The following is a 27,507-nucleotide window of genomic DNA, read 5'->3' as shown; positions in this document are numbered from 1 at the left end:
GACCGAGGAGGGGGACCGAGGAGAGAGGAGGGGAAGCAGCAGACGTCTGAGCGGTCATTTTAAAGAGACGTCCGTTCATTATTACGTGGCAACAGCTGCATCAGCTGTCGAGTGTTTTGTCATAGCGATGTATCTCTGTTAGATCAGCTGAACATTGTTCCCCCACATATTTACTTTGAATTCATTGAGAGTGTGGTATAATGAGACAATAACAGGCTACAGATGCGGACACACACACACAAATATATTTATATAAATATATACAATTTAAAGTATGAGAGCACTCTCATAATAAAGTAACACAATCAGAGACTGGATATATCCCCCCCTCTCTCTGGTCGCTGAAATGGGGAATTGAAATTACGGGCCAAAAGTTGTATTTACAAGTAGGCCTATTAAAAGTAAGCAGAGGACACCAAACCAACTGAGACCCGTCTGTCCGCCGCATTTACGCACTGTACCACACACACCTACACACTGTACCACACACACCTACACACTGTACCACACACACCTACAGCTCCTAAAGCATAAGCCGTTGTGTATTTTATTATGTGAAGCAATGGTCTTAGAAAAATATCGACTCTTTGTTTGTAGATATCTACTAACTAAAGCAAATAAAGAGAGTAGGCCTGTTATACTGAGTGATATATATTATACACACTGCTCTGCTTTCTGCACGGAGCTCACAGCTGTTCTCTCTGGAAACATCGCGACGCGATGAAAGCAGTTTCTAAAATAATATCCAGGGGATGCATGCATAGCTGTCATTGGCTGAGATAAGTCCGGCCGTGCGTCACGCCTCCACCGTTCCCGGAAATGCATCCGTGGAGGAGCCGTGGAGGAACCATCAGTGTATCCTCGGTTATAGCTCCTCCAGAGAGCCTCCTCGACGCTCGATCCTCGGTCCTCGGTGTGCATTTAGAGAAATGAGATGTCCTTCAAAATGGCGCGCTGAAATTCATTTCCGGGTCACTACCGGAGGACCGAGGACCGAGGAGTCGAGGAGGGGACATTTGAGTATTGAGAAGCCTCTCTAGAGTCTCTAAAAGTACAATGGGAGCCAGAGCCTTTTCTTATCAAGCTCCACATTTGTGGAATCAGCTTCCAGTTTGTGTTCGGGCGGAAGACACCTTATCCGTTTTTAAGAGTGCCCTTAAGACCTTCCTTTTTGATAAAGCTTATAGTTAGGGCTGATTAGATGCAGCCCCTAGTTTTGCTGATATAGGCTTAGTTTGTCGGGGGACATCTTACTTCTTCCTTCTCTCTGTCTATACCTGTATACTCTCATGTTCCGATTAACCCAGCTTCCCCAAATGTCTTTCTTTTTGGTGTCTATATACGCCGGGATCCGGAGTCATGGATGATCCTGCGGTCCTGTGTCCTGGATCGCGAGCCCTGGATCTTGAGTCGTGGCTGTGGTCCTGGATCATAGGTCCTGGATGGATATCCTCGTGGATTCATCTTCCTATTATACACACATGCATTTCCAAACATTTGGACTACCTATGTTGCAAATGTATTATCTTTTCAATTTACACACGGCATCTATTGCACGTCTGTCCGTCCTGGGAGAGGGATCCCTCCTCTGTTGCTCTCCCTGAGGTTTCTCCCATTTTTCCCTTTAAACTGTGGGTTTTCTCTGGAAGTGTTTCCTTGTACGATGTGAGGGTCTAAGGACAGAGGGTGTCATATTGTCATACTGATATTTTGTACAAACTGTGAAGTCCACTGAGACAAATGTAACATTTGTGATATTGGGCTATATAAATAAACATTGATTGATTGATCTATCCACCTTGGGACCCGTTATCGTTTGCGGGGTCCGTTTCCGCGTTTCCGTTACGGCCTCGTGTGAACGAACGGGCTATACGAAAGAGAAAAGTAGCGGATACAACCGTTTGCGTTCTCGTGTAAACAGCACCGTAGTCTACCATACATGGATTGGTTGTCCAGTCTTAGGTCGCTTGTCATCTGGAAGATATTGGGTTTGGGCTACATTATTCTGTGAAAGAAAATCCCTGTTCAGAAGCTGCCTGAAACACACTGATCCGCTAAATGTTTGTTTGTGGATCCACATAGAAATGGTTCATTCTTTTACACAATGATAATAAAGTTTTAAAGTTAGTGGGTAGGCATGCAGTGGTCCATTGATCTGCAGCCAGAGGGAGCTCTTCATATAGATGGTAGTGCTATAACTTTTGTAAAGCATTAGATTAATTTCCTGTCAGAACCCTGATATCTTCCTGCGTATCTGTCATGCTGTACTAGACTTGAGTTATAGTCATTCAATCCAGATTCATTGCCTCCGGATACTGTATTAAACATATGAGTTATATATAAAATACTTTGGGAGGTCTTTGGCATCGGCGCACTGCAGGGATCATTATCTCCGGATCCATACTGTTGACCCAAGGCCTGTTGTTACCAGGTGGCTACTTCTCTGGCCTTTGTGCTGCTTCCTGTCTGGCTGACTTTCATTGATGTGACCTGGAGGGAGAAATTGTGTGTGTGTGTGTGTGTGTGTGGTGGTGTGTGTGTGTGTGTGTGTGTGTGGTGTGTGGTGTGTGTGTGTGTGTGTGTGTGTGGTTGTTGTGTGTGTGTGTGTGTGTGTGTGTGTGTGTTGTGTGTGTGTGTGTGTGTGTGTGTGTGTGTGTAGTGTGTGTGTGTGTGTGTGTGTGTGTGTGTGTTGTGGGTGTGTGTGTGTGTGTGTGTAGTGTGTGTGTTGTGGTGTGTGTGTGTGTGTGTGTGTGTGTGTGTGTGTGTGTGTGTGGTGTGTGTTGTGTGTGTGTGGTGTATGTGTGTGTAGTGGTGTGTGTGTGTGTGTGTGTGTGTGTGTGTGTTGGTGTGGTGTGTATGTAGTGTGTGTGGGAGTGTGGGTGTGTGTGTGTGTGTGTGTGTGTGGTGTGGGTGTGTGTGTGGGTGTGTGGCGCCCACCCTGCTGCCGGCTCTGCTGCCACTCGTGGATGCTCCTCAGTCCTTAAGGGTCCTGCCCCCTGTGCAGCCAGTCACACACCTCCTCGCCACAGTACAGCTCCCTAATGAGCACACGGCTACAAAAGGTGTGAATCTTAAAGAGCGAAGTCTCTTCTGTACCGAGCAGAACAATCCTGATCAACACAGGAGACGTCACTTGTTTGGATGTTGTTCAGATCCGTCTTATTATCCACATCACTTGCCTCAAGCCGTCTTTCACAAATAATGACCTTGGAGGCCAAAGATGTATTTTATGTTCACTGTTGCATAACTTTTATTCATTTAAATGCTTCCATACTTTCCAATATTGACATTACAAGAATACTTTTGGGAAATCTGGCTGTTTAAGAGATGCATTTCCTTCATAATTAAAATCGATTCTGGGATTCCAGTGTCTCGTCAAAATGGTATTTCAGAATCTCATTATCACCACAGAAAATATTGTCCACTTATCTTTCTATCTTACAACAATTATCATGTTTATTTTAGAATGATTAGAAAAAGATAAGGCCGAAGATAATGTCACATGTCTTCACAGCACATTATAATTCTGTATTTTTACTTCAATCCAAAAATGTGTATTATGTTTTCATGTCCAAAATAGTGTTTGGAGTCATAAGGTGAATCAGATTATCAACAGCAGGGTTTGAGACTTTAAATGAGTCATTTACTTTGTAGCAGCACATATAAATATATATATAGATTTAGATGTAGATGCATAATGATTCTTTTTAGTTACTATTGGTCGTGGTACTCATGATATTTGGATAAAAAATACATTTGACTTTTTCTAAACATTTTGAATACTCATTTGTTTTTTAAAGCATTTTTAACTTCTGTAATAGTTAATCTTACCCAAGTAAAACATCTGAGTCCTTCTTTGTTCATTGACAGAATGTAACCAGGAAAACAGAAAATGTGATAAAAGCTCTGACAAAGATTTACAGCGATGTAAAATTAATTAAGTAGTGTCGGAAATGATCAAAAATCCTCAGTCACTGTGTCCTTGTTAGAGGACAAAGAAACACATTTTTTGGCAGAATAGCATTGTTGCTCCCTGGTCTATAACTCCAAGTGTTGTCACATTAAATTATAGAGCTCTGCTACTCCATATTGTGTTTGCTTTTAGCTGCAAAAAAGCCTCCTGAAAAAAATACCATGCTTTTTCCCGACAAGATACGCAGAGCACTGGCTTAATGAAAACAATACTTTTTATTTTGGTTATGTATATATTTACACAATGAATGCTTATTAAAGTTATCTACTGCTGTTTGTATAAATAGACCATTTAATATATTTTGAGAGGAGGAGAATGGGATGTTGTGCAGATACAAAAAACACAGATGTACAGTTACAGTAAAAATGCTTCTACAGCCAACATTCATGCACAAGAGCTGATATCCTCGGGCTCACAGAACAAACCGCACTGAATAAGGCATACAAACTTGCTGAAAGTTACAAAAAAGCCAATATCTCATAGTACTAAATAAAAGGCAACCAGTTTTTCTGTTTGCTGAAGTACTTTGACTTAGTACTTCAAGACATACATATGAACCGGATGACTGAGAATCTTCATAGACACACAAAAGCCATGTACAGAATCTATACAGGTGCATTATTCACTACATTTCTCATGGTCTTGTACAAGGTCAGGTCAAGTGCAAAAACTTTTGAAAGGAAAAGTCCCACATTAAATAGAAAGCCAAATGGAGGCAGTGAAAGACAGGAATAAATTAGCAGAAGATGATGATGAATAAATGGCACGGAAAGAATGAAAACAAAACGAACAATTAGTGAACACAGTAAAAGTATGAATACATTAGTGGGCATGAATAAAAGCAATACTGAATGAGAAAACCCATTATGAAAATGTAGACTTTGTTCTGGGCAAAGCTTTCATTTTGTAGAGAAAAATAAAATTACAGAAATGTCATTAGTGTTAAAAGTTGGAATTAGTTCCATTATTGAATTGAAAAAGTTTGACTTGAATTATGTTTTCATAAATGCACTCATTTTAATTGATGTGGCCACTCATTATTGAAGAGAAAATGTCACGTTTTCACACGGAGAACATCTCAATTGATTAACTCTCCATATAAAAACAGGCAAATAGCAAGATAACGGTAAAACATTTAATCATATAAATAAATAAATAACATTTAAGAACATTCAGGCGCCACCATACATTTTTTCCTTGTTTTCATAATCTCTTTTACATGTACAGTACGTAATTGTCCTCCGCTTAAGAGTCGTCCTCAGTTTTAATGATGTGGAAAAGTGTGACATTGAACAGGACCTGGTGGCCGTTGTTCCAGCCGTAGAGGGCGCGGTCCCTGGCGTTGTAGTCCAACATGGACATGTGGAAGTACTGGTTGTGAAAGGGAATGTCTGTGTACTCGTACGTGGAGGTTTTAGTGGAGTAGGCATAATAGACCTTAGCACCGGTGAGATGGGAGTTAGTGATGTAGAGCGTCCCGCAGATCATAAAAGACTCGCCAGCGTTCCTCTTCGAGTACTCCGTGTCCCACGTGTTGAGGATCTGCAGGGTGTCCGGGTTCAGCTGGCTGATCACGATGTTCCCCGCGTTCTTGTTGGTGGCGTACACTGCCCACAGGCCCAGCTCATCCGCCATCAGGTCGATGTCGGAGAAGCCCCCCCAGGTGTAAGGGTACACATTATGAAACCCTGCAGACTCCAGAGCTCTCTGAGTGACCACGCGCCCCGTCTCGAAGCTGTACCTCACCACGATGTTGCTCTGCATCTTGTTGTAGTACAGCGAGCCGTTGTACACCACGTGGTCGGTTCCCGCCCATTTGAAAGGCAGGTTGTAGGTTCTCGACTCGACTCCCGCCACAAAATCAGCGATGGATTTATACTCTTTTACTATCTTGTTGTTGGTGTAGCTGTCCATGTACCAGACCTGAGGACAAATAAATACAGACAAACTTCCTGTGATGAATATTTATAAGAAACTGTGCCACCTGTAAACGTACAAAGAACACTAACATCTTAACTTATTCAGCTGTGGGTGACCTTATAATGACAGATAAAATAAATGTCACATGTGTAGGAAGAAGGGCTTTTACTGAAAGAAAAGGATGCCAGCAGAGCTTCAAAAGAAAATAGAAAAGAAAAAGACCTAGCGGCCAGACAGTTGTTGGAGGCCAAACATCTGATGATAGACTTTTAATGTTTTTGAAATGGTATTGAAAAGATCAAACTAGGACAGAAGGTGGATCACTTAAACAACTCTAGGACTAGTATAAAAAGGAAAGGTACTTTTTGGAGTTATTATTTCAGAAGTCCGCAGTATTCAATACTGATTAGGCATGAATAATGTTTTTTATATGGTTTTGTACATTTTATTCCATTAATTTAGTAGGTTTCTAATATGTACTAATAGGTGGAGTGGACGATGGAACTTGAAAAATGCTATATAATGTAAATGCAGTCCATTTATCATTTAGTCCGCTATGGAGCAATGATTCTAGAAGTAGTCCACTCCTCTGTTTTGTTAGCATTTATGCCTTTTTAACTCCTCTACAAGGAAGCAGGTGACTGAATGCAAATGACTGCCTCATGTTGTTAGACTGTATGAGAGTTGACAGTGGTCACAGCCAAGAAACGAAAAGTTTTAGCAAAAGGCAGAAGAAGACTGCTATGAAGTAAGTGAATTGGCCCAGCAATCACTCACTGGATTCCAACAAAGCAGAGAGCGTAATTATGTTAAACACCTTTACATAGTCTGGCATAATGTATGCAATGTTATGCTAGACCAAATATAAGAAAATAAAATGTTTCGACTTAAAGTGGACCTATCATGCTATTTTTAGGCAATAGCATAGGTCTCAGATATATAAAAAAAATATATAAAAATATGTCTATGTATTGTTTTGCTCAAAATACCAAACAGATCACCCATTCTAGCCACGCCTCATATCCCTCTATTTCTCTTCCTGTTTCAAAAGTGCTGATTTTGGGTATAAAGCTTTAAAAAAAAAAAAATGGATACAAAAGAAAAAAAGGAGGGGGCTGACCTCATGCGGGACCCGGCAGCTACTGTCTAAACTAAATACTGCCGTAATGAAACGCCATATCATGGATTATCATGGATTATCTCTGAAACAGTATGGAGCTCAAAGGCTTTCTCTCTTGCCGGTTATACCACAAGGTGAGTTCCTTTTTATTTCCTGCTTCTTCACACACATGCTCTGTGCAGTACAGGTTAGCTCTGAGTGTTAGCGATGCTAATGTAAACACCGACCATATTACGTCCAAAACAGTCGGGCATTGTTTCTGATAGCAACGTTTCTGATAGGGCCGTGGGCGTAAAGCCAGCCTACATTTCCGATATTATGTCATATCATACCGTTTTTAGAGATTTGGGTAGGGAGGAAAAGAGAGAGGGTTTTATTTTCTGACACTGCGTGAGTTCCCTGACACACCGGGGACACATGTTTATGTATAAAAGACATCAAAAAGTGCATTTTGCATGATAGGTCCCCTTTAAAAAGCAATTTCCAGCGCGGTTCACAGAGAGCTTTTGCACTTTTGAATGGAAAAAAGTGGCTTTGCAAATGCATATGAAGAGAAAAGTGCTTTGACATGTTAGGTTAAGCCTCAAGGATACACACATTGTAGTTTGGCAACTAACACCGAACAGAAGTTGTTTATTTGTATGAAAGCTCCAGTGTTTCTCCTCTTATTATTTCTCTGACTCTATTGTGTGACTGTTTGCGTGGTTGTTTTAAGTACTAGTTTATTGTGTATTTCTCTGAAGAAGGTGCAGCATTCTTTAAGAGCTAGCTGGCCATTAATGTGTCTACTGCTTTTTGGATAATTGACAAATCCTCAACCGTGTGGTGTATTTAAAAGCAGTTATTTTCCTCTTTAAACGCTGTGATATGAAGGCCCTGTGCCAAATCTCAGTAGAAAACAAAAGTTGATTACACATTCATTTAAAAATAATGTCACAATGTTCTGCAAGCCACATCAAGTTTTATGTTTGATCTCAGCGGCATAAAAAAGTTTCAGTTAGAATTATATTGTAAGTCTACTACATCTCTCCCACTGGACAACAGGAGAGTAGCAGTTCCATGTACATTTTTAAACCGCCCTGTGTTGCTTCAAAAGCTAACAACACACAGCAGACCATTAGCTCGGCTCACCATGTTGTTTTTGGGAGACGCCTGCGGGTCGGTCATCCAGGCTCCAAATCTGGTCCCTGAAGTTTTCACAGTCTGCGGCCCAGTGATCTTCATTAGCTTGCCACATGCTGCGAACACATCACACAGCTCTGGTTACACACTGCACCAGCTCCACATGATTACAGCCAGTGTTATGATTACTATTGGAACAAATCCCAAGGCTTTGGATTGCTGCAATCTGTGGCTAACGGATAAACAGATGAGTATGGGACGCGCCTTTCTTGTGCTTACATACTTTTCTCTGCTTTTATAGAAATGTGGATGACAACCTGAAACACTTTATACACTGTATAACAACTCCTCTTCCTATGTGTTAGAGCTGTTATCCCACACGTTTTAATATTTAAATTAGCTTCACTAAATTCATCTTGCCAGACACTTTAATTGTGCTTTAACAGGCTATCACTAGCACGCAAGATTACCACTTCCCTATTAAGTATTTAACTGCTTTTTTACCTACTCAATCAAAGCACAATGAATGATTAAGTGATCATCTTGAACTCAGGCAGATTTCCAGCCACATCCCATTAGCATTCACATGTTAGCTTTTCATGTTGACACTTTGACGAGTCCCATCAGTGTTGATGACATGGCAGTTGGCAAATTGGGAGTTTAGTTATGCAGAAATGTATGAGAGGCAAAGCTGCTTTCGTTACATGAGTTAAACATCAACCCTTGAAGGAAAAGGTATCATAGCTTTTCAGTGACAAACTGGGAATGGGCAAGGAAGGAACCAGAAGGATTCAAAAGAATAAGTCTAAAATAAAAATGTTTTTAATTAGTAGCCAGAGTAAGCCTATAAAGCTTCTTCCTGCAACCTCCTTTTACTTTTAGCTTAAACATTTGATATGATTTCTTCTCAACAGGATAAGCACTCCTTTGTGCATCAGTCAATCCTCACAATAAATACAGAGCTAAATCCCAGATCAAATGCACGCTAAATGGTCTTTGAGCATGTTTTCTCTCAGTGATTGTGCTGTTATGTTAAATGTTTGTTGTTTGTTTTTCATGCATTGTGTCTCGATATTTGTCTACGCGGATGTCACACATGGAGCTGCTGTGATGCAAGTCAAATTTCAGACTATATCTGACCATTAAAGTATTATCGTATCGTTGTGTCGTAGACAGCTCTCCCATGCTCTGTATCAAACATGCCAAGTTGCAATAAATGCTCCTATGATCCCTTAACCTGTTAAGCCCCAAGCCTGTTTTTCAGGTCTCAGGCTCGAAAATGACATTCCCAGAACAATTGACTATATCTTCACTTCTAAAAGGGGTAAATTAATCATCTTTTTTCTCAAAGCAATGATAAACCTGTGAGTTGGATGCAGAAAAGTCAGAATCAATATAGATGTTTTTATTTTAAAGTAAATTCAGATTAAACATAGCAAAACAATTTAAATTATAGTTTCCGTCCAAAAATACACATTACTTATAGTGAAAACCACCCTTGAATGATGGGATAGTAGACTAAAAGCTTTAGGAATCCAAACTATAACATATAAGTACCCTGTATCAAGATTGATGCAGAAAAAGTTACATTTGACCTTTTTAGAGAGATTTAGCAACAAAAAACTCCACTGCTGGGGTCATTTGGGTGGATTTGCCTTATCTCTGGAACCCATCGGTCGATTTTGATGATTGACACCTCTTTTGAACCGTTAGAGCTTTGAGGGGAAGTTCCTAAATCCATCTAAACATTACCATTGGTGAATGAGTGATGCACAGCCAGCAAGCCCAAAACCGGAAGCTCTCATACAATTGAATATTATGAATATGTCTTTATCAGGCTATGTTCCACAATCATTTAAAGTAGCAGTGATAAAACCTCTTCTTAAAAAGCACAACCTCGATCCAGAGATTTTAGCCAACTATAGACTTATTTCTAATCTTCCGTTCCTCTCAGAAATTCTTGAGAAAGTAGTCGCCAAAACAGTGATTATTTAAAAAACAATGAGTTATTTGAAGATTTTCAGTCTGGCTTTAGAACACATCATAGCACAGAGACAGCTCTGGTTAAAGTCACAAATGACCTTCTCATAGCCTCAGACAAAGGACTTGTCTCTATTCTTGTCTTGCTCCATCTCAGTGCTGCATTTGACACTATCGACCATGAAGTCCTATTGCAAAGACTAGAGCACTTAGTAGGCATAAAGGGAACTGCTTTAGGCTGGTTTAGGTTGTATCTATCTGAACGGTCTCAGTTTGTGTGTGTCAACGATGAATCTTCCATGCAAACCAAAGTGAGCCATGGAGTGCCACAGGGCTCAGTGCTTGGACCTATTTTGTTCACACTATATTAGGGATGTAACTATACCAAAAACTCACGGTACGATAATATCGCGATAACAAGTCCACGGTACGGTATTTATCGCGATATTGAATAATAAAGGGGGAAAAAAATATTAAAATCTTTTTTTTTCTCGAAAAATGTTTCTTTATTAAATAATAAATCTGATTTGTACAGCATTTTAGTAGGATAGCAGTATTTTAAAGTGTCAAAAACAAAGTGACAGTAACAGACTAGAACAAGAAAACCAGTGTTTTTGTACCTACTGTACTAGTAGCCTACTACCAAACAAAGTAGGCATTTTCTTTGTGCCACTGCATCTCATAAATAAACAAGGACATTTAATAATCAGACCCTGCAATAAAATAAATCAAGCGAGGCTCTGGTGTTATGCCGTGGTATGCATGCCCTCCAAAAGGAAATTATATAGTTTCCAAACCGTACTTTGCCGTACAGATCAATACATGTCTGGGAGGTTTTGCTTTACGCTGTGCACGCTCCCGCGAGGTGCATGCACCCACGGCATAACACTGCCCCCCCGGTTGACAGTTCATGAGCGTGCTCTCTCGTGAACTGTTAAGACCCGACGGGTAATAAGGGATTATGACGGATATTTTACGATCCTGTCTGTCAAAATGACGGACAGCGAAAAAGTCTAACGCCACCTCAGTGGGACGGAGAGATATGCTTTGGCCATGGGTGACAGCAGTGGGTCAAACTGTGCATTGTCTCTCCACCACTTCAAAAACAATACAGTTTTTGCCAAGAAGGTGAGGCTTATTGACAGGGCGAGATATACATATACTGTTGGTACTTGTCAATGTCTCTAGGTGTGTACATGTAGCCCTGTAAATACAATGTCCTTTTGTGTTCTGTTGTTTTATGTTCATGTTGTAACCTACTTGCTGCCATGTTGGACAGGTCTCTCTTGAAAAATAGATCGATGATCTCAATGGGACCACCTGGTTAATTAAAGGTTTAAAACAAAAAAAAGTGTTTAAAAAAAATAATATATATTTTTTTAATTAATATTTTTTTTTAATCGCGGTAGATTTTGTCAGTCTAACGACGGTATTGGGACGTTTATTTACCGCTATACCGCGATATTCGGTATATCGTTACATCCCTACACTATATACAATGGGGCAAACAAGTATTTAGTCAGCCACCAATTGTGCAAGTTCTCCCACTTAAAAAGATGAGAGAGGCCTGTAATTTTCATCCTAGGTATACCTCAACTATGAGAGACAGAATGAGAAAAAAAAAATCCAGAAAATCACTGTCTGATTTTTAAAGAATTTATTTGCAAATTATGGTGGAAAATAAGTATTTGGTCAATAACAAAAGTTCATCTCAATACTTTGTTATATACCCTTTGTTGGCAATGACAGAGGTCAAACGTTTTCTGTAAGTCTTCACAAGGTGTTCACACACTGTTGCTGGTATTTTGGCCCATTCCTCCATGCAGATCTCCTCTAGAGCAGTGATGTTTTGGGGCTGTCGCTGGGCAACACAGACTTTCAACTCCCTCCAAAGATTTTCTATGGGGTTGAGATCTGGAGACTGGCTAGGCCACTCCAGGACCTTGAAATGCTTCTTACGAAGCCACTCCTTCGTTGCCCGGGCGGTGTGTTTGGGATCATTGTCATGTTGAAAGACCCAGCCACGTTTCATCTTCAATGCCCTTGCTGATGGAAGGAGGTTGTCACTCAAAATCTCACGATACATGGCCCCATTAATTCTTTCCTTTACACGGATCAGTCCTCCTGGTCCCTTTGCAGAAAAACAGCCCCAAAGCATGATGTTTCCATCCCCATGTTTCACAGTAGGTATGGTGTTCTTTGGATGCAACTCAGCATTCTTTCTCCTCCAAACACGTCTAGTTGAGTTTTTACCAAAAAGTTCTATTTTGGTTTCATCTGACCATATGACATTCTCCCAATCCTCTTCTGGATCATCTAAAATGCTCTCTAGCAAACTTCAGACGGGCCTGGACATGTACTGGCTTAAGCAGGGGGACACGTCTGGCACTGCAGGATTTGAGTCCCTGGCGGCGTAGTGTGTTACTGATGGTAGCCTTTGTTACTTTGGTCCCAGCTCTCTGCAGGTCATTGACGGTCCCCCCGTGTGGTTCTGGGATCTTTGCTCACCGTTCTTGTGATAATTTTGACCCCACGGGGTGAGATCTTGCGTGGAGCCCCAGATCCAGGGAGATTATCAGTGGTCTTGTATGTCTTCCATTTTCTAATAATTGCTCCCACAGTTGATTTCTTCACACCAAGCTGCTTACCTATTGCAGATTCAGTCTTCCCAGCCTGGTGCAGGTCTACAATTTTGTTTCTGGTGTCCTTTGACAGCTCTTTGGTCTTGGCCATAGTGGAGTTTGGAGTGTGACTGTTTGAGGTTGTGGACAGGTGTCTTTTATACTGATAACGAGTTCAAACAGGTGCCATTAATACAGTTAACGAGTGGAGGACAGAGGAGGCTCTTAAAGAAGAAGTTACAGGTCTGTGAGAGCCAGAAATCTTGTTTGTTTGTAGGTGACCAAATACTTATTTTACCGAGGAATTTACCAATTCATTCATTAAAAATCCTACAATGTGATTTCCTGGATTCTTTCCCCCCATTCTGTCTCTCATAGTTGAAGTGTACCTAGGATGAAAATTACAGGCCTCTCATCTTTTTAAGTGGGAGAACTTGCACAATTGGTGGCTGACTAAATACTTTTTTGCCCCACTGTATGCTTCCGTTAGGCAATATTATAAGGAATCATTCTGTACATTTCCATTGTTATGCGGATGATACTCAACTACATTTATCCATCAAGCCTGATGAAACCAATCATCTAAATAAAATTCAAGACTGCCTCAAGGACTTAAAACGTGGATGACCTTACATTTTTTTAATGTTAAACACGGGCCAAAACTGAAGTTATTGTACTCGGCCCAAAGAAGCTAAGAAACAAACTACCTAAAGATATATTAATTATGGATGGCATTAATTTGGCCTCCAGTGAGACTGTAAGGAATCTTGGTGTTATATTTGATAAGGATTTATCCTTTAACTCCCACAAAATCAGGCATATCTTGCCTCAAAACGATGCAGAGAAACTAGTCCATGCATTTGTTACTTCAAGGCTGGATTATTGTAACTCTTTATTATCAGGGTGTACCAAGTAGTCAGTCAAGTCGCTTCAAGCTGACTCAAAATGCTCAGCGCGTGTACTAACTAGAGTTCAGAAAAGGGACCACATTACTACTGTTCTGGCTGCCTTACACTGGCTCCCTATAGAACACAGGATATCATTTAAAATTCTTCTTCTCGCCTACAAAGCCCTTAATGGGCAGGCGCCATCTTACCTTAAAGAACTCATTATACCCTACTGTCTAAAAACATTTTAGAAGCAATGCGCTCATGGTATAGATGGGGCGCATACATCTTACTTGCTACCCTTTTCCCTCAACCTATCCTAAGGGAGTGCATGTACGCAGACACGTTGTGCCTCTCCACCTCTGTACCTTACTTCTTACTTGCTACTCCTTTCCCTCAACCTATCCTAAGGGAGTCCATGTACGTAGACACGTTAGTTTTGCTGCTACAGGCTTAGACTGTCGGGGGACACCTTACTTCTTCCTTCTGTCTGTCTGTCTGTACCCGTGTACTCTCATGTTCCGAATAACCCAGCTTCCCCCACATTTCTTTTTGGTGTCTATCTATGCCGGAATCCTGAGTCGTGGCTGATCCTGTTGCTGCGGTCCTGTGTCCTGGATCCTGAGTCCTGGATCCTGAATCATGTGTCCTGAGTCCTGCATCCTGAGTCCTGGATCCTGAGTCCTGGATCCTGTGTCCTGGATCCTCTATCCTGAGTCCTGATCTGAGTCCTGGACTTCGATTCGTGGCTGAACCTGTCTCTGCGGTCCTGCCTGACTTTCATCATACTACTTCGCTGATGGCTCCCACAGGATTGTTGACATCCTCGTGGATTCATCTTCTTATAGACACATGCATTTCCAAACATTTGGTCTACCTACGCTGTAAATGTATTATCTCTTCGATTTACACACGGCATCTATTGCACGTCTGTCCGTCCTGGGAGAGGTTTCCCTGAGGTTTCTCCCATGTTCCCACTGTGGGGTTTTTCCTCTGGAAGTTTTTCCTTGTACAATGTGAGGGTCTAAGGACAGAGGGTGTCGTATTGTCATACTGATATTCTGTACAAACTGTGAAGTCCACTGAGACAAATGTAACATTTGTGATATTGGGCTATATAAATATACATTGATTGATTTATACACTCTTGTAGCTATCATAGCAGATATGAAAACTACTCTTATTGACATAAATGTTATGATGGATTATCAGTAATCATTTCAAAGTGACACAGAAACATTGGATTAACCTCAGCAGCGTGAAGTATAAAATATTTTATATACCGATGAAGTATAAAATATTTCTACTGTGAGTTATGTGCTAAATGCGTTAGCACTCTTTCACTTAGTGCCAATTCAGACGCTTGGCGTATAGTTGTGTTTTGTTCGGTACAAATAGTTCATATTGTCAGTTAGCTGAGTTTCTTCCCGTTAAGTGGGTATGACACATTAATAGGTTGTTAAATTTTAAGAAGCCCTGAGACACAGTTTCGTGAAAAAAAGCCCTATGGGGCTTAACAGGTTAACCATTGGATAATCTTGTGGTCACCATGCGTTAGTCTCCATTTTTCTGTGATGGACTTACTGAGTTTGCTCATGCAGTTGCGGAGCCGATTTTCCAGGTTTAGGACCTTCTTCTGCAGCTCCTCATAGTCGTAGGCTCCCATCTCCTCCTGGATGGCCATCAGCACGGCAGACAGGTTCCTGATCTCCTCTTTGAACTGGATGATGAGCCTGGCGTCGGTCTTGTACTGCTCCAGGACTGGGATCAGCGGCTGCAGGGACTCCATCTTCCCCTTCAGCTCCTAGAAAAAAACAAGAAGAATACACCGCTGCCAAAAAACAAATCTGTAAAGCCGGGAAAAAAACTGAAGCATATTGTCTCCTCTATCATATTCCCTTTTTTCAGTTGTTGAAGAAATTTAACTCAAAGACTCAACGGGCACATTTATTCCAAATATATTGTGATGCTATAACTGGATCTGGTTATATTAGTGAGAAAATACTTGATAAATATAATCAAAAGTCGCCCTCTTTTGTTATGCAAAATGTAGACAATTCCTATTGAATATTACAGCAAATAATATTAATAGTAAAACTGTAAATTAGTTGTATGGCACATACAAAAGTAGAAGACTAATTGTAGCATATATTTGCATAAAATATGCGGGTTCATGTAAATTGTCAGATTCAACATTTGATGTATTGCCTGTCAATGGGAAATGATGTCTTTTTTAAAAAGTATTGCCTAATTTGAGTAATTGCTTTCAAAAAACGTAATTTGATAATGCATAATTTATTTTGTTTAACTTCCATAACTGCATTGATAAACTGAATCTGAATAGCATAATGTAGCCGTTAAGTTTATATTAATTAAAAAACACACTCGACTAATAAAAGCACAAGTATTTTAATATTCATATTTTAAACAGTTTAAAGGTGGGGTAGGTACGTTTGAGAACCGGCTCGAGATACACTTTTTGTTATATTCCATGGAATGCTCTTAACATCCCGATAGCAATGAATATCTAAAGTGCTTGACAAAAAATCCATAACAAAATGTCATCTGTGGAAGCCGTAGTAAGCATCAATTCATCTGAGCCGGCCCGGCTAAAATAACTGGATGGCCTACCATTGAGATGCTTTCCATCTGTGCACAAACTTATCCCGTGCCCTCATTGGTCATGTTCGTGTGTGTTGGAGGGTAAGGAATTGGGCAGATTTTTTCCGGCTGTGTATTTTCAAATTCTAGCGCACTCGAGCTGGTTTCTCCAAATTACCTACCCCACCTTTAATCACTGCTACGAAAAATAAAAACGATTTAACCGTTTAAATGGAAAATGAAAATAATGAAATAATCCATGCTGAATGCTTCCTTCACGGTCTGATTAGATTTTAAGACATCAATCTAGTCAGGTAAAGGTTTATTCAGAAGCTTCTCCGGTTTCTTTAGAGGGGATCTTTCCACAGCCCGTCCTGTGATGTTTCTCACAAAGTGTAACATCAAACAAGGAAAACCTGAAAGTTTTTGTTGACAAGCGTCTTCCTGTCAGATTCGATCTGTCGAAACTTTGACCGCAGCCCTTTGATCTGGCTCTCCATCCTCATGATGTACTGAAAGTCCCTCTGCGTGCGCAGGTTCAGCACCTCGATTGACTGCGACATGTTCTGCACCTTTTGAAAAGAATGAAACATCATTGATTTTTTTTCCCCCCGTCCAGCACCAGATTAAAATGTCCTCATGTTCAGTGCTCTGCCAGGCTCTAACTTCCCACGGAACAAATCAACATTTTGACCTCCAACAAGATTGTCTTTTAACCATCCATGTGTGAGCTGAATAGAGCACTGAATGGATTTTAAATGGACACAGAACTGTTACACAGCTCCCTTCTTGCTCTGTGTTCTCTCGGTTTTTAACTATATGTCATTACAATGGTAAATGATTAAATCGACTAGGTATCGTACTAGATGTTTTACACACAACATCACAGTTTCTTTCTCTAGTTTGACAAAAGCCTACTAGGTTTATGGGGCATGTGAACAAGAAGAAATTTAGTCCTTTCTCTCTTCTCTCTTTGACTCTATTTCTAACCAGCCAACATCATTGGAGCATGTCACTAGCAAAGTGGCACAACACTCTCACTTTGTGTCCTGCACACGGCTCTGGCTCTGGTAGATGGGTCCTGGAATGGCCCGACTGAAGCCCTTGGGCAGCTTAGTACATTAGTTTCCCAGTGAATGACAGAGAGCAACCTTTAGCGTACAGCGTTAACATGTAGGCTAGAGCCCTGTTGTATGGGATGCTGACTGACGAAAGTGACCCCTCTGCTGTTTGTAGATAGATCACTACTGTCATGGGGAAAATATATATTCACATTTAAATTCATGATGTTAGATGTAAGAAGAAAAAACACTCTTTAAAAGCTGATTTTCTTATGAGGCCACTGAGAGAAACAAACGCTTAAATCCTGATAATACTAGAAATGTCAGAAGTAGCCTTGAATGACTTGTTACAAAAAAATTAAGAAAAGCAGGGACCCTCCAATTCTGTTGAGGTGGGATGGAGAGCGTTTTTATGTTCTCAAGCATCCATTCAGCCAGCTGATTTCATCCATGTAATATATTCAGAAGTGGGAAAACAGGGTTATGAACCTGGCTGGTGCAATCTATCAAAGGGATTATAGCAACAAAGAAGCATGAATAAAGATGGAAAACACGTGATATGTCTGAGAGAGTAGATGACTGTGATGGTTGCTTACAGTAAAGTGTGGGTTTCCAGAGTCTGTGTGGTTGTAGCGTAAGCAGAAATGTGTGTGTGTGTGTGTGTGTTGTGTGTGTGTGTGTGTGTGTGTGTGTGTGTTTGTGGTGTGTGTGTGTGTGTGTGTGTGTGTGTGTGTGTGTGTGTGTGTGTGTGTGTGTGTGTGTGTGTGGTGTGTGTGTGTGTGTGTGTGTGTGTGTGTGTGTGTGTGTGTGTGTGTGTTGTGTGTGTGTGTGTGTGTGTGTGTGTGTGTGTGTGTGTGTGTGTGTGTGTGTGTGTGTGTGTGTGTGTGTGTGTGTGTGTGTGTGTGTGTGTGTGTGTGTGTGTGTGTGTGGTGTGTGTGTGTGTGTGTGTGTGTGTGTGTGTGTGTGTGGTGTGGTGTGTGTGTGTTCCTGAGTTCCTGAGTGTGTGTACCTACCTTCTCCAGTAGCTGGCGGAGCTGTCTTCCTTTGGCATCTCTGGAGCACAGGTTCTGTTCAGGTGCCACCACTGTGCAGATACAACGGCCATCTGCATCTTGAGCGGAGCTGTACACCTGCCACCCCTCCTTCGGCCTGATGGTCTGTATACAGAAACACAGGCGTAAACACACACACCTAATAGCACACACACTAGTGCAGATGATATCACTATCATTAAATTGCAGCACACAGATGTTTTTCCATTTTTCTCATAGGTCACCCATTTTTCTCCCTTTTGTTCCCAGACCTTTAAAAACAGCTGATTCCACTGACTTATAAAAAAGTGTGGGCTTTGAAAGAATACATTGCTTTTGCTTCTAATGTATTCCTCCACACTATATGGTCTCCAGTGAATTACTCCTCAACAATAAATAGTGTTTCCTGGCCATGATGAATAACCCAAGTGCGGAAATTCCTCTGTTTCGTCTCTAGGCCTTGAAAGAAAGTCCTGCTGGGAATCGCAGATAAACCCGATTTGTGGGAGCTTTTCCCACTCCTTCTACATTCAATATGCTCATAGCACCAGAGTATAAAGTTTGAAGAATACAAGTTGTGTATGTCAATGCAGCATCACCAATGTGTACACAGTAAATATTGATCAAAGTTTCTGGAAAAGTTGAATGCTGTCTAACACTCAAACAGGTTTATTTTCAGCAAGGGAAATGATCACAAGCCTCCAGCCAAATACTGGCAACCTTTGACTTGGACTGTAAATTGTCGGCACTACCAGCTTCTTTGGCAGACGACCAACCATTATCTGGATTTTGTTTTGCACCCTAAAACCAATCTGGCCGCAGAATAACATGATAAATGTGAACTTTGGCATCATCCAGGCTTTGAAACTTGTGGATAGAAAAAAGAGTGCCCTATTTTCAAAGTGCAGGCATCCCTTTCCCCTTTCATCTAAACTGTTTGCCAGAATAGTTTAAAGAGTGTTTGAAATCCTCCAGGAAAGATCCTAGCCCCTCAGAGCAGGCAAAGACATCTCACCAGGGAACAAGCTCAGTTAGATTTTTCATTTTTGCTAACCCTCCTATTGTCTTTGTCCCCCCCCCCCCCCCCCCTTACTTGGTGTTCACAGGTCCTGTTTTAACTGCCTATTACATTAACACAAAAACCATTAATCATCACCAAATTTCATTTAACACCCTTTCAAACTGTACATATTGTATCAGACTACTGGTATACATGAACAACTGCAGTAAATGTACAAGAATATATATATAGAAATGTTTATTGATTGGGATAAACCCCTTGAGATGCACCATCTCGTTTTTCAAGGGGGTCCCCACAATAGCAACAACTTACAGACATACATAAACAAAAAGACAAAATGCAAACATCACACACAAGACAAACCACATACAGTCTGTTAAGTAAAATTCAAGCAATGCATACAATCATTACAATTTGAGACAGTCAAGCAAATCAGTTTCATCAATATCAGTTTCATTAATAACAAGTACAGACCAGTTGAAAGTGAGATGATAATGCATGTTTAAATAAACCCAATGATGCAAGAGATCTAATGGCAGCATGGTAAAGTATTACAGTCTGTTGGGGCTTTGAACATGAACGCTCTTCTGCCAATCAATTTTTTTTGCAGAGGGGACAGAGAAATAAATCTGAACAGAATGTCGAAACAGGATGAATTTGGTGAGTAAGGTACAAAATACTGCTTTAAATAAGGGGGATAGTTAAGATAAATGCATTTAAATATCAGCTGCAAGCCAATGCGTGTGTCTTCTTACATTTAAAGAAGGCCATTTAAGTTGGTTAAACCTTGTGCAGTTGATGTGTACGAAAAGGACAACCAAGAACAAATCTGCATAGTCTATTGTAGGCTATGTTGAGTGGAGCAAGATTTGATTTATGTGCATTTTGGTAGACAACATCACAATAGTCCATAATCGGAAGAATAAGTTGAGAAGCAATTCTCTTTCGGACACTGAGCGTAAAACAATTGCGAGAGCGGTGTAAAACACCGATTCCGTAATTGACTTTTGTATTACATGCTTTATATGTAGTTTAAATGAAAGTTCAGAGTCTAGCCATACACCAAGATATTTAAAGCTATCAACTTTATGCAGAGAAGTGCCATCCTTACATGTTATTACTACATTAGGTTTGGATTTGAGCTTCTGCCTGGTACCAAAGACCATGGTATAAGATGTTGATTTGTTAAGCAGTAGTTTATTGTGTGATAGCCAGTCCTGTAAGATATTAAAATCTGATTGAAGAGAGATCTGAATTTGTGAAAAATCTGATTTGGTTGTATATATAACAGTGTCATCAGCATAAAGGTGAGTACAACAATTAATGAGACAAGTAGATAAATCATTTATGTAAATAGAGAACAGAAGTGGGCCCAGAGTTGACCCTTGGGGTACACTCTTTTGTTGGATCAACAGGTCAGACTGTTTTCCATTAACAACCACACATTGCTTTCTACTGTGAAGGTACGAGTTAAACCATAACACTGTATTATTAGAAAGGCCAATGCCGTGAAGTTTATCCAAGAGCAGATATCGATCAACGAAACACACTGAACATGTGTGATCCATGTGGGGGGAGGGGCACATAAGGGACACACACACATCTAGTGTGTGTGTGAGATCTGATCCGGATGGTTACTAATTCCTTTTCTTTATGGCGGTCATTTTTGACCGGGAACACCATGGGTGTTACAAAGTTGACTAAATCCTCCAAAATTCAATGAAAGTGGTGATCAGTAATTGTATATGTTCAAATGTCTACTGTGAAGGATATCATAAAGCTTTAATGCAATCGAATGTAAACAAAAAAATTATGATTGATGAAAGTAGTAAATCGGTCAGATTTGACCCGAAGGAGGGTTAAATGAGACTGTTTTTATAGTAGTATCACTGCCATAGGAAAGTCCTGTGTTTGAAGAAAGAAATAGCAGATACAATTTTGTATTTTACAATGCAGAAAAGTCCTGTCTTTTTAACACCTGACTCATCTGCCACATCTTTTTTACTTTCTTATCTTAAAGTCAAAAATGTGTTTAAAAAAATATGTTCTGCACTATCAATCTGGAGCTTTCCACCCTTCTCCCAGCTCTCTTAGGTTGCCATTATCAGATTGTAAGAAAATTGTTTTAGGTATTCTCAGAGCACGACAGGCCTGATCTTTGTCATCAATGCTATTGGTTGCTGGTAAAGTTTGTGATCTAGGAATTAAAACGTATTCTCCTGATGCCCTGATGCTCGCTTGGTCCTTATAAGATTTTTTGATTGAAGCCATGAGAGTAGAGTAACATAGTCTAACAAAAGGAAAATGAATGAAATGCCACCATTGAGTTATAATGCCCAATATCATGATGAGTCAAACTACTCTGCAAATCGCATGGGAATATATAATGCATATACATTGTAAGTATAGGAGAACCAAATGGCTTGGCGCACCATGTCTGTTGCTGGAATCTGCATCTCTTTCACGGTATTATAGATAAACTGAATAAAGGAGAACAAACTTTCTTTTAGCTCTTTATTGTCCTGACTTTGCTTTGAATGGCTCCTCAAAAGAATCCAGTTTCACTGTTCTGCTAAAGACGGTCTTTCTGCTCTGTCTCTTGAGTGACGCACATCCTTACACCCTTTTCTCACTCTCACATTCCCCCATATTAAAATGAGTCTGTCACTCAGCCAAGCCAGATGCACTCTCTAACTCTACACAAAGAGTTGTTCTGTAATTAAGTAATTCAGACAGCTGGTTCCTCTTTTTTTTTTGCCGTTCATTTTGACTTTCTAACAGATCTCTATTCAGCTTTGAGTGCCCTGTAAACGTCCCCGTTTTTATGAAGAAACGAGAAACATTCATTCTGCACACGACTTTCCATCCTGGCAAGGTGATACAGTCTGTTAGGACACTGCTCTGCAATCAAGACATTTACACAGGGACTGTACTCGGCATGGGTGGGGTGAACCTAATCGACCAATTTTCTGGAGCTTGGTGATCTGCAAGCTGCTCCTCCTCATTTGTGATAATTCTCCAATTCCACAAAGCTTCAAATAGCGGGATACGTGTCCCTACAAGTATCACATTTTAAAAACAAATATCTGGTTGCATGATGAAGAAAATGGCAACAGATATTCATGAATAATTTTTAGTTGAATCAGTGCAGCCAATATGTTTAGTGCAGCTTCTTTCTGGGAGGGGATTTGGATGTAATTCACAGCAGCAATATGGTTTGTTTATATATTATTTACAATGATTGAACTCTCCCTTAGAAATGACTTATATGCCTGGCAATGCTCCAGGATCAATATCAGCACTATGTGGTTGATGTAGGCAATACACATGAGTGCTGTGAGGATGCCTCTTCTTCTATATCCACTTTAAATTCAGTCTATTGTTTGCGAGAATTTCCCCCCCATAACATTTCCTCCATTTGTTTTGAGTGCCAAAGCTGGATTGGGTACAGTGACTATGAAGCAGCCAAACATGCAAAACAACCTGACATGACTCATTCTCTCTGTTGGTCAATCACCAACCATTGTGCAATGCTCCACCCTTATTGAAACATTCCAAATCAAGTGGAGTTTAAAGCAAGGACAGGTTTGAGGTTTTTCTGTTCTTTTTTTTTTAGATAAATGTTCGGGCAGTGAACTCACCGCTGACGGGCAGTATCCGAACAGCAGCAGGAACAGCAGCGGGTTCAGGACCACGGACAGAGACCTCATCCTGACTGTATGTTTCCCTCCGCCTCCTCCTCCTCCTCCTCCTCCGCGACGCTCACAACAATTTTCGTGCAAGTTTCTTCCCGTGGGCTCGCGCCACCTCGTCCACTAGGCGCTGATGAAAACCATGACTTCCTGCGGAGGAGGAGGGGGGCAAAGCCATACACTCGTCCCCGTTACGCATGCCATGTGTGCAGCGGGGTGCAACGTCGTCACTGCACGAGAGGAGAAAAGTTTGTGGGAATGCATGCAGAGAAAATCCTCGTTGCGTTTAGGGACTCTTCTTAACGGATATGACATCATCCAGCTGCCGCGCTCTCGACTTTTAATGTGTCCAGCTTGTTGTGTGCGTGTGTGAGAGAGAGAGAGAGAGAGAGAGAGAGAGGAGGAACCACCCGCAGCTGTCTGCTGACAAAAGTTGCAGCTGTCGGTATTCACAAGAAAACACGAGAAAGAGGCACGAGAGCAGAGCTGCCGCTGCGTTTTTGTGCCTTGGTGCACGCGGAAAGACGGAGAGATAGTGAGAGAGTGAGCGCGCGCAAGCGGATTGGATACCGTTATAGCATCAGGCATAAAAGCATATTTACTTTTATGTCGAAAGCATTGTTTTTTGTTGATTATGGTGAACAACTTAGTACAAAGTTAATCTAAAGGACACCAACATTACCATAAAACATTTCCAAGCAGCCAATTTACAAATAAATACGACCAGTGGTGTTTCTATATGTACAAAAGTGGTGGGGCACAACAAACTTAGATGTCTATATATAAGCTTCTGCAGTGAGGTTCATGGCTGGTGAGGCAGTGGCACTTCTCTTCAGGTTTACAAATATTATATTTTGACCTAAATCAAAATATAATATTATTTTCAAAAGCCTCTTTAGTCTGATGCTTCAATTAATTTTAAACAGACAGTTCAACAGAAGGATACCCAAAAAAAAATTTTTTTATCATTTAAATATTGAATTGTTCTCTCTTAGTAAGATCCCATTTTCAATAAAATGGTGGTCTTACCTTGACTTGAAGATGAAGTACATTTGCCTATCCTTCTGGACAAAAATCTCTATTACTTTTTTGTAAAAGTCCTCCTTATGTTCTTGTAGTTTCAAAAGTCTATCATAAATCTAAATGATGGATTTATGATTCGAAAATGATAAAAGTAGGGTAGACATGTGGATATTATCCGGCTGAACAAAACTTACATGTATCTAACAGCTACGTTTCCCACAGATCTTATTTTGAGCTATTTTCTAAAATCCTATGGAGAAATCTCATTGCTTTTTTGTGGAGGGAAGCCATGCGCAGCTTACTTCCGGGTTTTAGCACGCGTCTCTCTCCTCCTCTTCACACACCACACTTTTCGCGGCACACATACTTACAGCCAATCAGCTCTGAATGATGTGAGATGACGTATGGTGGGGATGGCAGCTCTATGCCCCTATGGTCATTATTTTTTTGCCACACACATTAAATAAATAGGAAAATACTCTGAGCATGCGCAGTGTAGTTTTTACAGTCACCGTTCACTTAGACAGTGAGAGGGAGGGGCAGGATCGGGTTTTGTCCCATATGGCTCTAAACAGCTCAATAGGCACACACTGTAGACACCAATTAGAAGAACACAGACTAAAACAGCAATGTACAGACGAATCAGATGATTAAACATGATCTTAAAATATATTTTATATATATTTTAATTTATTTTTTGCATTTTGTTGTAATCATTATTTTTAATACTTTCTGCTGACACTAGGTGGGGCTGTCTTGTTTGTAGCATCACAGTTTATTATGTCCTGAAAAATGACAGTATAATGTCATAGACATTTTCTTAAAAGTTATATAGCTTATCATGCCATATAAGAGCTATAGTATAGTATCTTGTTAAAATGTTCTGGTTTATAGGAATCAAAAAGATGCCTGTACATAATACTATAATATATAGTTTGTTTCTGTTTTTCTCCGGCTAAAGCGATGAAGCGTTCATTCTGCATACTGATGGAGTTCACAGTTTGTGGTGGAGCTTTATATTCAGCCTTTTGTTTTCAAGCTGTTTACTTCAGTTAGGATTTATATGACACTACTGGCACATTTTTGACTGCAAATAAACCTTCAGACACATTTTTTTGAAGTAAGCCTGAAAATACTAATGAAGTAAAAAGTGCTTCAGGCTATGTGGTTCGACATTCATCCTGTACCAGTTCACAGTTGTTCAAGAAGATTGTCTGCAGCATTTGAAGAAGTGGCTTTGACAGTATTGGGACAGAAAATACTAGCAGTCAAACATCAGTGCCTACGTTTATCTTTTCTAAGGATGACATGCCACACTACAAACCAATGCATGGACTCCTAAAGTCTTAAAAACATGCATCATTAGTTTAGAAATGGCCTTTTTCAAATGATGGGTATTTCATTTACTGACGACCTTCTTGATTGGCATATTTTATCTTTTCTATAACGCATCCTGGAACATTCTTCACCTAAAGAGCTCTTGACTGGAGTCATGTCTTCAATACTTTGATTGCCATCCAGACTTTTCCCTAGAGGATGTGCTCCTGCAGAAAGAGAATGTCCTTGACAGCAGGAGTCACCTCTGCCCTGGTGGGAAGCCTTTTAACTTGTGTATGCCAATCAATGTGTCTCCTTCTCTAAGGAAAGAAGACAGATCTGTTCTTTTTTTAGTCTTTGTTTAGACGGTTCAAAGGCAGCAAATGAGACAGGAGGATACAAAGCTCTGTCAGGTTAGGAGCACATATTTAGACACAGGGGGGGGGGGTGAGGTGTTCAGATTCTCATTACATTAACAACGATACATTTCATTTAGCTGATGCTTTTATTCAAGGCGAATTACAAAAGTGCTATAAACCAAGAAGATACAAGTTCAGAAACAGCAAGATAGACCCTGAACATTTGTAAGCCAAACTATTTGAAAATTCTGGTGCATATTAAAATGTGCCAAAACCCTAGTAATGCAGTTTTCTTGGTGTGTTTTCAGTATGCAACAGGATATTTAGATTCTCCGCTGTACTGATATCTATTCTTTCACACACACATACGGGTATTGGGCCGAGGGCGACACCGTACCTCCGGTATCCGCCATTTCACACGAGGTGCAAGCAGAATATCATAGTCTATTGCCTTAATCAATATCTAGTCAACTCTAAAATACCACATATATGCATTGGCATGATAATATTATTGTGACAAGTGGGGTATTCACCTGGTGTTTCCAGAAGATAGACGTAGATGCTGCCAAAATCGACGAAGGCCACTTTCGAGGGTCGTTTTTCCATACATCTGCAGGCAGTCTGTAAGGGCAATCGGACAACCCACACAGCTCTAGTTTACGCTGGTAACGACCTAGAGCACACCCCTCAAGTCCAGAGATGTAATCCGAAGACATGCAGCGATTTCTTCGGTCGTTAATTCAGAAAAAAAACCTAGTGCGCTCTGCCTGGCAACGTTAGCTAGCTGTTTATATTTGCACCTCCAGGATATTTGCACCTCCAGGAAAATGGCGTATTTATATATATATATATATATGGCGCGCGTTGCATTGTGGGTAGCTCGTGACGTCACTGTGTGTGAAAGAATGGGGAGCTTGTTCCACCATTGTTGGAGCCAGGATAGCCTTCTTTGTGCACATCAGGTGTGTATGAGCACAGGTGGTGTTCACTGCAGAGCGGAGGTGTAGCAGTGTCTCCAGGCCCTGTCAGAGCAGCAGTAGGTTGGGGAGAGGTGATGGTCTGAGCATTGAAGCACAGTACTGTTGGAGAGTCTCCCAGTGAAACTGTTTGAACAGGGAACACTCCAGAAGTGTCTTTGACAGGAGGAGAAGACAGGAGTTGCTTGGCGCTCTTGAACAAAGGGTTTTTGTGAGCCATGACCTGCATCCCTGATGAGATTCTCTCCGGCACTAACATTGGCTGCTGCTTTCTTTGTGGCTCAATCCACTTAAAATGGTTATGACGGATGATGAGCCTGGTCTTTTGCAGTTCGAATACACTTTCAAAATAGCTACAGTGTTTTTATTGAAGAAGTGTGAAATCAATAGAGTATGGAAAAAGGTTTATGCTGTAAACACGTTAGATGTATTGTGTCTGTTGGTATTCAAGAAAATATCGACAGCGAGAACAAGCAATTATGTTGCAACAAAGGAGACACCGATCTATAGAGTGTTTATGGTGTTCCTCTCTAATGGCTGAAAATTACATGATGCTGGCAATTCTAAACACCATTTTCTTTTTACAGGAAAGTGTTTACTTGTTCTTCTCACTCTTTTTCTCCAGTTACTTAACAAATCGTTCCAGTTCAACATTGTTGTGGAATATTTTCCAAGGCCCATAACTTTGACCCAGTGTATCAGTTCAAACTGTCCTGACTGAGCACAGGCACCTGTAACCTTGGCTGCTGTGCTCTCAGTGTTTTGTCTCCCTGTTCCTGCCTGTTGACGTCAGCTGATAGAG

General features: G+C 40.7%; 1 protein-coding gene across 1 annotated transcript; it reads right to left on the bottom strand.

Moving 5' to 3' along the window:
- Nucleotides 1–4,246: 4,246 nt before the first annotated feature.
- Nucleotides 4,247–23,417, bottom strand: LOC117541137 (noelin-3-like). The gene is made up of 6 exons (XM_034208266.1): nucleotides 22,979–23,417; nucleotides 18,299–18,442; nucleotides 16,641–16,796; nucleotides 15,208–15,427; nucleotides 8,145–8,251; nucleotides 4,247–5,896 (listed from the first exon to the last, which is right to left on the bottom strand). The coding sequence occupies exons 1-6, from the start codon at nucleotides 23,045–23,047 to the stop codon at nucleotides 5,219–5,221; spliced, it is 1,374 nt and encodes a 457-aa protein (XP_034064157.1). The 5' UTR covers nucleotides 23,048–23,417; the 3' UTR covers nucleotides 4,247–5,218.
- Between the last annotated feature and the right edge of the window lie 4,090 nt (nucleotides 23,418–27,507).

This window comes from Gymnodraco acuticeps, unplaced genomic scaffold (genome assembly GCF_902827175.1).
Source record: "Gymnodraco acuticeps unplaced genomic scaffold, fGymAcu1.1, whole genome shotgun sequence".
In the NCBI taxonomy this organism is placed as follows: Eukaryota; Metazoa; Chordata; class Actinopteri; order Perciformes; family Bathydraconidae; genus Gymnodraco; species Gymnodraco acuticeps.
This window is presented reverse-complemented; position numbering and strand designations above follow the sequence as displayed.

What these genes read in the sequence shown, in the direction of transcription:
- LOC117541137 (XM_034208266.1), bottom strand. Translation starts at nt 23,047, where the DNA reads ATGAGGTCTCTGTCCGTGGTCCTGAACCCGCTGCTGTTCCTGCTGCTG. An exon ending in TCCGCCAGCTACTGGAGAAG is followed by an intron (nt 16,797 to 18,298) that starts GTAGGTACACAC and finishes TCTTTTCAAAAG; the next exon opens with GTGCAGAACATGTCGCAGTC. An exon ending in CAACTGCATGAGCAAACTCA is followed by an intron (nt 8,252 to 15,207) that starts GTAAGTCCATCA and finishes ATGTGTTCGCAG; the next exon opens with CATGTGGCAAGCTAATGAAG.